A 9,557-nucleotide genomic window follows, 5' to 3' on the forward strand; every position below is an offset into this window, starting at 1 on the left:
AACTTAGTCTTCTTGAACAGCCAAGCTGCTTTCTCTCAGTTGAAGTGAGAGTCAGTTTTACCTATTACTACAGTGTCAAGTTTGTCCGTCTTTCTGGGATATATTTGTTACAGATAGATTATAAGGGTGTATTGTGTTTTATAAGCTCTTAAAGATAAAGCAAAACAAACAAACAAACAAAAAAAAAAACAGGATCCAGCCCACAGATAATCTAAAATATCAAATTCAGTAAGCAAGAAAGCAACAATTCGGGGACAAGAACAGGCCAAATGCATCATCATGAGGACAACAACATAGGAAGTCTTTATGGAAGAAGTTAAAAGAAGTTCAAGAGAAGAATAGTTAATATTTGTGCAGTACTTTGAAGATCAGAAGTATTAAGTATATCAAAGAGTGGCAGAGGAGCAGTGGGCACTTGGCACATGGGAAATGGGAGTCTATTTTAAGCATAGGCAGCCTCCATCCACAGTTGCAAAGCTCAGTTATGAGGAGAGAAGACTGAGGGGACTGTTGGGGGTGAGCATATTGAAAGCCAAGTATGAGGAACAAGAAATGAGTGTAGTCTCAAATGAACAGAAAGCGGGGAGAAAAACGCTTAAGTTGAAAACAAGAAGTACTTGCCATCATGCTCCCACTTCATTCACTTTCCTCTTTAAAATCAGGGCAGAGTGTAACAAACAGTGACACATGTTTTTGGGTTTCTTTAGAAGTTCAAATCGAGGACGCCCGCATAGTGAACGTACACAAAGGACTCAGGCCCCAACACTACCAGCATCAACACCAGTCTTTGTGCCTGTGCCTCCACCTCCCTTGTATCCTCCACCTCCCCATGCACTTCCTCTTCCACCGGGGGTACCACCACCACAGTTTCCTCCTCAGTTTCCACCTGGTCAGCCTCCATCTGCTGGGTACACTGTCCCCCCTCCAGGATATTCCCCAGCTCCTGCAAACATGTCATCAGCTTGGGTACCAACAGCAGTACCAACGGCTCATTCAAATACCATCCCAACGACACAAGCACCTCCTTTATCTAGGGAGGAGTTTTACAGAGAACAACGGAGACTTAAAGAGGAGTAAGTATTTGGTTCAATGAAGTTGCATTATTTTTCATTTTTGTATTTAAATAGCGTATCGGACTGCAGTTACACTAAAGTGCATCTGGCATAAGCAAAAATGACATATAAAGCATTTTTTCCAGTATATTTTTTCATTGCAGATGGTAAACATGCAAAGCTAAAGCAAGACAAATGTAATTCTAAAACTTTCCCTAAAAACTCATAGGAATTCTAAACTGTTTTTGCTTAAATAGGATGTTCACCTTTTGCATTTGCATGCAATATACATTTTCTCATATTGGCCATGTTTTGTTTCTTGATGTCTTTTTGTAATAAAGGTCAAACTATAATTGTAATAAAGGTCAAACTTATTTTAACAGGGAAAAGAAAAAGTCCAAACTTGATGAGTTTACAAATGATTTTGCTAAGGAATTGATGGAATATAAAAAGATTCAAAAGGAGCGTAGGCGTTCGTTTTCCAGGTAACTGCTTTACATGTCCGTAATGGAGAAGCAGATTGTCTAGAAGAATCAGGAGGAGTTCCACTCCACCTCTCTATCTTTAGATGGATTGGATGATTCGAGGGATTTGGAGTGACAGGAGTTTCATGTGTAGGTTACTAGCTCAAGTACAACAGAGATTACAATTGATTGATAGCTATAATTTGGCAACAGTTGTTAAGGAACAGGTGTCTTTATTAGTAAAGCATCTCCATAACGACATTCTTCACCTCCTGATATTCTTGAGGAGGCTAAAAACTGGACAGGTGTTGTTGCTGGATTTTCTTCGTCTTCCTAATTCTGACTGTAACCAACCAAAGCACTTCGGAGGAGATAGGAGAGAAATTGTCTTCAGTTTCCTCTTTGTTTATCTGATGTAGACACATGGAGGGATTTTATCCTGTGCTGCAAACTGGTGGCTTTCACTAGTGTTTTGTTGACATTGTTAAATTTTTCTAAGGAATTAAAAGATCTGATTTTTTTTTTAATGAAATTTTAAAATTGTTAAATTGTTGAAGGACTTGTAAGAGGAAGAACGATGCTAATGAGCATGTGCGGAATAATGTGAAATGGTTCTTGTCAAGGAAAATACTCAGAGTAGTCAATGTTTTATATCCAAAAAAATCACTTGGGCATCAGTCTGAATAGTTCTCCATTACTAAATGTCATGAATATCATTCTGAGAGTAAGTGTTGAATCGTAATATTACTAGAGGCTGAATTTGAAAACTTTTTGGTACAATTTTACTTGCATTGAAGTTGCTGTCCTTGGTTTGAGCTAGAGATATGTGGAAAACTTTGCTAGGTCATCTAGCTAGAAGTATTGATCAAGTAGTACTGTATGTAACATTGTGGTACAGAGTATTACGCATTTTTTCATAAATTGCCGAATAAGCAATAAAGTTAAATTGACTGAACTAGCATTTTAAAACTTAGCTTTACTGTCTTCAGGCTGAATCATGTTCTGTTGATGCTTGGTACTGCACTGTAGCCATTAAAACTTGCTTTTTTTGCATCTTACTGCAACAAAAATGATTTGTGCAGCACGTAGTTGCTGACTAGTAAAAAATTTGTGCATTCTTGTGCCAGTAGAGGCCAGTATACACCACCTTAAATCAATCAATAGATATAGTAGTTAATATGATAGAAGTGAGTGGAATTAGACTTACTCTTTCTGTATGTCTTTACACTAACAAAGCAGCAACTGTTCTGTCTTGTAAGCAGAAACTCTTATGTGTTACTGAGTTCTTCAGTTTGCAGTAGCGTTATGTCAGCAGCTGAAAGAAGCTTTGACATAAGCATACGAAGAGAGGAGGAAAAAAACCAAATTTGGCAGGAAAAAAATTAGGGTGAATAACTGTTTTGAATTAACTTTTTTTTTATTGTGTTTTTTTTAAGGTCCAAGTCTCCCTATAGTGCTTCATCTTATTCTAGAAGTTCATATACCTACTCCAAGTCAAGATCAGGTTCTTCCCGCTCCCGCTCCTACTCTCGGTCGTTTAGTCGTTCCCATTCACGTTCCTACTCACGATCACCTCCGTATCCAAGAAGAGGCAAAGGAAAAAGTCGTAACTATCGTTCTAGGTCAAGGTCACATGGTTATCACCGCTCAAGGTCAAGATCACCGCCATATAGAAGATATCATTCTCGATCAAGGTCTCCAATATTTAGAGGCCAGTCTCCCACCAAAAGGACTATACCACAAGGGGAAGGAGAAAGGGAGTATTTTAACAGATACAGAGAAGTTCCACCGTATGATATAAAAGCTTACTATGGCAGATCTGTTGATTTTAGAGATCCATTTGAAAAAGAAAGATACAGAGAATGGGAAAGGAATTACAGAGAATGGTATGAAAAGTTTTATAAGGGCTATGCTGTTGGAGCTCAACCTCGACCTCCAGTGAGTAGAGAGAACTTTTCTCCAGAGAGATTTGGTCCACCTGGAACCAGACGAGAGAATTCACCATATGCTCGGGGACGTAGGGAGGATTATGCTGGTGGGCAAAGCCATAGAAATCGTAATATAGGTGGAAATTACCCTGAAAAACCTTCTGGAAGAGAGAGCCATGGCATCAAAGATCCTACAAAATCAAAAGAAAAGGAGGTGGAAAATCCACTGGGAGATAGCAAGGGAAATAAACATAAAAAACACCGAAAGAGAAGAAAAGGTGACGAAAATGAAGGATTTCCAAATGCTGAGTTGTTAGAAGGTGCAAGAAAACCAAGAGAACCAGTTGCAGCAGAAGACATCAAGGCAGACTCTCTGTTCATGCTCCCAAATAGAGATGATGCTACCCCTGTAAGAGATGAACCTATGGAAGCAGATTCTATTGCTTTTAAACCAGTGTCTGAAAAGGAGAAAAAAGAGAAAGATAAGCCAAAAGCAAAAGTTGACAAGACAAAACGGAAAACAGAAGTAGCTGTTCCTCCTAAGAAAGACAATGTAATAAAACCAGCTAAAGCTTCCCAGGAGAAGGTAGACACTGATCGTGAAAAATCTCCTCGAACAGAACCTCCTGTGAAAAAAGTGAAGGAGGAGTTGCCAAAGACAGACAGTGTTAAAACATCCTCATCTCAAAAGGATGAGAAGGCTCTTGGTACACCACGGAAGGTTCATCCAAAAGTGACAAAAGATCACCCAGAAACCAGACCAGCTAAGGAAGAAAAGGTCAAGAAAGATCATCCAAAAGAAATTAAGTCAGAGAAGCCCTCCAACAAAGATGAAAAGTCAAAAAAAACGACTGAAAAAAGCAAGTCTTCAGATGCAAAACCTGAAAAAAGAAAAAGAAAGGCAGATGAAAAGGTTGATAAAGAACATGAAGCCACTTCCATAAAGGCCTCTAAACCAGAAACTGCTGAATCAAAAACGTCACCAAAGGGGAAGACTGAGCCTGATGGTGAAAAAACAGAGAGAACTCCAGAAAAGGACAAATCTGCTTTTCTGACTACGCCTGCAAAAAAGATTAAACTTAACCGAGAGACAGGCAAAAAGATTGTGAGTGGAGAAAATGTACCACCGGCAAAAGAACCTGCTGAGAAACCTGAGCCAAGTAGCAGTAAAGTTAAACAAGAAAAAGTGAAAGGAAAAGTGAGAAGAAAAGTAACAGCAGCTGATGGATCTAGTTCAACTCTCGTAGATTATACCAGGTACCTTACTACTTTTCTTGTTGGTTTTTTTTTCTCACCCTCCCCCCTTCCCACTATAAAAATGTAAAATCTTTATAATGACTGATGAAAGGAGCAGCTAAATCCATTCTAAATGAGCATCTGAACCTGTGAACTGTTTCATCGAACTAATTGGGTCAAAACTTACTTTGTTGAAGAAAAGCAGTTTTTACTACCTAGAAAGCTGATAAGATTAACTCATAGGTGATGCTTGACCCACGTTTCTGGGACTTTTCTCCTCTTATTTGTTACCCTGTTGGATGAAGTTACTTGACTCATTGAGGTGAAGAGGATGGTTTGGTGTCCCCTCTTTGTCTTCCCTCAAATCCACTTACTACTGGATTTCAGGCCACATCTGTACCATGTAATACATTATATTTTTAGAAATCCAAAGGTACTATAGTGGTACACTTTAGTTGATATGTCACAAAATGATATGCAAAAATACCAGCTCAGTTGCCAGTATTGTATATTGATTTTAACTTTGATCACAATAGATTGTTTACACAGTAGCACTGTGTCCAGCCCAATACCAGCTTTTCTAGTGTTTACTTTGGAGATCTCTCTATTATAGTCCATCTTGTGGCATGTGAAACTCAAGTGATCTAGTGCGGAGTTACTACTTACATTTCAGTAGCTAAAGAAGCAGGATAAAGCAAACTCTAAACATGCAGGCTATTTTGGGGAAAATAAGAAATTGCTTTGGTATTCTAAGAAGTTTTAAAAACATTTTTCTAAAGGAGAACTTGAGGACATGATGATAAAACAGTTTGATTGGACAGATTTCGTTCCACTGATACTTGCTTCTGTGGTGAAACAAGAATGTGTATCTAATTTATTTACCATTGGTAGAAATAGGACATCAAAGAATTACCAGATCAGACAGTCCCCAATCTGATAATCTTGTGTCTCTGTTAATTAAATGTGCAGTAGAAAGATACTAACTTAATTGATTGCTCATAATCTTAGCTAGTGGACTCATCCTTTCTCTTTTCTCTTCCTTTAATAGAATGTGTTTTGAAAAAATACTGAACACTTTTTTTTTTTTTATTAAAAAATTGTTTAAATTCTATCATGTAACAAAAGATGGCTGTGCTCATATCTTACTCATTATTGGTGAATACTTTTTTTTCTTCTTTTCAGCACTAGTTCTACTGGAGGAAGTCCTGTTAGAAAGTCTGAAGAAAAGCCAGATACAAAACGAACTGTTATTAAGACCATGGAGGAGTATAATAATGATATAACTGCCCCTGCTGAAGACGTCATTATTATGATTCAGGTCCCCCAATCAAAGTGGGATAAAGATGACTTTGAGTCTGAAGAGGAAGACATTAAATCTACCCAGGTACCCTCAAATGTAGGAAAACCTACTAGTGTTGTGAAAAATGTAAGTGCTAAGCCCCCAAACCCTGTTAAACACAACGAAAAAGAGGCTGAGCCTTTGGAAAAAACACAAAAAACTACAAAAGAAGCGAGTTATGAAAGTGCCCAGCATGATGCAAAAGGTTCAAAAAGCTCATTGTCAAATGAAAAAGGGAAAACCAAAGACCGGGATCATTCTTTGTCAGAGAAGGACACTTCTGAGAAGAGAAAGAGCAGTGTTCAACCAGAAAAAGACCATTCAGAGCGTGGGACTGAACAAGGAAACGGAAAAAATATTTCTCAATCTTCTAAAGAGAGCAGATCTTCAGAGAAACATGATACAGGGCGTGGATCCACTGCTAAAGACTTCACTCCTAACCGAGACAAAAAATCTGATCATGATAGCAACAGAGATCATTCTAGTTCCAAGCGCAGAGATGAAAAGAGTGAGTTAGCAAGAAGAAAAGACTCACCTTCTCGAAACAGAGAATCTACATCAGGACAGAAAAGTAAACCAAGAGATGAACGAGCAGAGCCATCCAAAAAGAGCACTGGAGATTCCAAAAGGAGCAGCTACAGTCCTACACGTGACCGAAAGCAATCTGATCACAAAGCTGCTCATGATTCCAAACGTTCATTGGAAGAACACAAACCTCCAGATAAAAATGCAGGGAAAGAGAAAGAAAAACATGTACCAGAAGTAAAGAGCAATAAAGAAAAAGAGCCAGGTGGTAATAAGCCATCTTTGAGACTTGAATCTCCAGATGCAAAAAATGAGAAAGAAAATGTGACTGGGCAAAATGATAAAAGCATCATCAAGCCTAAGCCTCAGGTAAGCAACTCCTCAAGGCTCTCTTCTGATTTAACTCGAGAAACTGATGAGGCTGCATTTGTACCAGACTACAATGAAAGTGACAGTGAGAGTAATGTATCTGCAAAAGATGAAGAAACTGCAGGAAAAAACTCTAAAGAACCGAAAGAAAAACCTGTTGATAAAGTTAAAGAGGAAACAGCAGCACCTACTGTTGACCAGCCTGATGCAAGCAGAAGTCAAAGTCAAAGCAGCCCCAGTGTTAGCCGCAGTCGGAGTCAAAGTCCTTCTGAGAGCCAGACCCGAAGCCACAGCAGCAGCGCCAGCTCAGGAGAGAGTCAAGACAGCAAGAAGAAGAAAAAGAAAAAAGATAAAAAGAAGCACAAGAAACATAAAAAACACAAGAAGCATAAGAAACACACTGGGAATGAATCGGAATTGGAGAAAAGCCAAAAACACAAACACAAGAAGAAGAAATCTAAGAAGAGCAAGGATAAAGAGAAAGATGACCAAAAAGTTAAATCTGTCACGGTGTAGAACGACAGATAAGAAAAATTGACTTAATTCCTAAGTCATCTGTATTAAATTTTGTTAAAATGTAAACGAATTCAAGCTTTGTAAATAATGACATGAAAGACCCTGTGCTGCACTTAAAATATTGCTGCTTGATTATTTGATTTTTACATCAGAGCTTTATAAAGTGAACATTTTGTACAGAATTGTGAGTTGTGACCATGTAACATGAAAGGTTTTGCTGGGGCATCTTATTTTTAACCACCGTTAATTAGTTTGGGTGGAGTTTACTGTACTGTGAAAATTTTCACATTTGAATTTTTTTTAATTGCCTGGCAGAAAAAGCTGGTATCAGTTATAAAATATCAGCAGAATGATTTGCAGAATACATTACAGCCCTGTTATGTCACTTTTTGATTACAATAAAAAGTTTTCAGTAAACTTTATTCAATGTGATGAGATTTCCAATGGCAGGTGAACATGAGCATAGAAAGAATAGTGACAGAAAAAAGTTACTAGTAAAAGCGTGCAGGCAACTAAAATGTATTATACATAATATATCAACGGGTTTAGTTTTGAAGAGACTGGTAGAACTTGAAAACTTCTGAACTGATCCAATGCGGGGAGGTACTGCCAAGAAGAGCACTTTTTATGTGCCAGGTTATGCCAAGTGGACTTGTTTTTATAATTCAAAAGGTGTATTGCCTGAAAAATACAGCCACTAATAATAACTGGTACTGACTGTTTTAAAAATAGCATTATATATGAAGCTGTCACATTTCAGCATTGTTCCAGTTTGTTTAGAAAGCTGTTGCCATGTGTTGGCAAACATTTACACATATATTTTAAGAAAGCTGTCCTATGATCTGTATTTCCCTTTCATAACAATATTGATCACAAAGATGTTTGTGTTTTTTTGAAAGAGCTTTGTTTTACAATTAGCATTTTCATACTGTGGTGCCACATGATATAGAACAATCATTTGCATTAAATGTGGGGTTAAGTAGATGAGTTTGGCAAGAGAAGAAAGCCCATTAGAAAGGCAGGCTTGTGCTTTATACTTTGAACAATGACAGGAAATATAGAAAATGTAAATTTAATTGCTTAGATAAATTTACAAAAGACAGTTAAAAAAAAAAAAAAAAAAAGGCAGTGGTTGGTATTGTCCAACTGCCAGAAAGCCGTGGTGAGAAATATTTCTCATTGTATATTAAGGGTGTAAGATCCCAGTGCCAACTGAATTTGGTAGTAAAAGCCCTTGACTTTACTTGGCTATGGGATTTGCCCAAACGAGTTCTGTTTAGAAGTGATTTAATTTAAAGCAGCATTTCAGGGCTTCCTGTTTGTGGAGACTGTTTTTTTCAAAAAGTGGCGTTGTTTCTAGGAACTGCCACTTGGGTATTTGGAAGTATAGAAATAGCAAAGTAGGTTTTCATCTTGCTTTTCAGAGGGTTGGCTTATCGCATTTGAAGTGCTGAGCTAAAGATTGGGCATACTGTACTTTTGATAGCTAAAAAATAACAAATACAATTAGTATTGGAATTCACTTCGAGTATTTTGTACCTCTTCATGTCAAGGCATTCAGGCCAAGTTTCAAATGCTTTCTGTACAAGGTAAAGCAGGCTTTCAGAGTAAGCCACTTAAATTTTTACTTTCTGGAGGGGAAAAAAAAGTACATGTCCATAATAGTTGCTAAGCTTGCTTATTTGAAATTTCCTACATGTAATCCAGTAACCCCGTATCACACTAAAATAAACAGCAAATGTATTGGAATTTAAGGCAGCTTTAGATTGTCCCTTTATATATTCTATGTTCATGATTTTAAAGCTATTGAAAATAGAAGGTTTATTTAGCACTGTTCACTGTCAGTGAACATCCTTTGGCATGATAAAATACAGCAAATTTAAGGTTAAGTGAAATGAGATTCTTATTTGAGTTGGAATATGCTAATATACTTTTATCATCAAGATTCGGAATAACTAGTAAACTTGTGTGAAAATCAAGCTTCGGAAGTTTCTTTATGGAGTAGCTCCATTTAAAAACAGGCAAAATGCTGTATTTTTATATGATCTTGTGCTGAAAAAGCTGTAGTCAATGCCTTTTAAAATACTTAGTTATAACTCCTTTGCTTTCAGATCTCCATAACAGAGTT

At 37.4% G+C, this 9,557-nt stretch overlaps 1 protein-coding gene across 8 annotated transcripts in view; it reads left to right on the top strand.

Moving 5' to 3' along the window:
• RBBP6 (RB binding protein 6, ubiquitin ligase) overlaps positions 1–9,183 on the top strand; it is a 35,283-nt gene extending 26,100 nt beyond the window's left edge. For 6 of the 8 annotated variants that reach the window (XM_062588710.1, XM_062588712.1, XM_062588711.1 and 3 more), the window contains 4 exons: positions 708–1,073; positions 1,436–1,537; positions 2,953–4,701; positions 5,863–9,183. In XM_062588710.1, coding sequence (XP_062444694.1) covers positions 708–1,073; positions 1,436–1,537; positions 2,953–4,701; positions 5,863–7,429 — 3,784 coding nt within the window. In that variant the 3' untranslated portion in view covers positions 7,430–9,183. The remainder of the gene's footprint in view (positions 1–707; positions 1,074–1,435; positions 1,538–2,952; positions 4,702–5,862) is intronic. The other 2 variants (XM_062588714.1, XM_062588718.1) reach the window with 1 other exon arrangement.
• The last annotated feature ends 374 nt before the right edge of the window (positions 9,184–9,557 follow it).

The sequence above is a fragment of the Rhea pennata genome, chromosome 15 (assembly GCF_028389875.1).
Source record: "Rhea pennata isolate bPtePen1 chromosome 15, bPtePen1.pri, whole genome shotgun sequence".
In the NCBI taxonomy this organism is placed as follows: domain Eukaryota; kingdom Metazoa; phylum Chordata; class Aves; order Rheiformes; family Rheidae; genus Rhea; species Rhea pennata.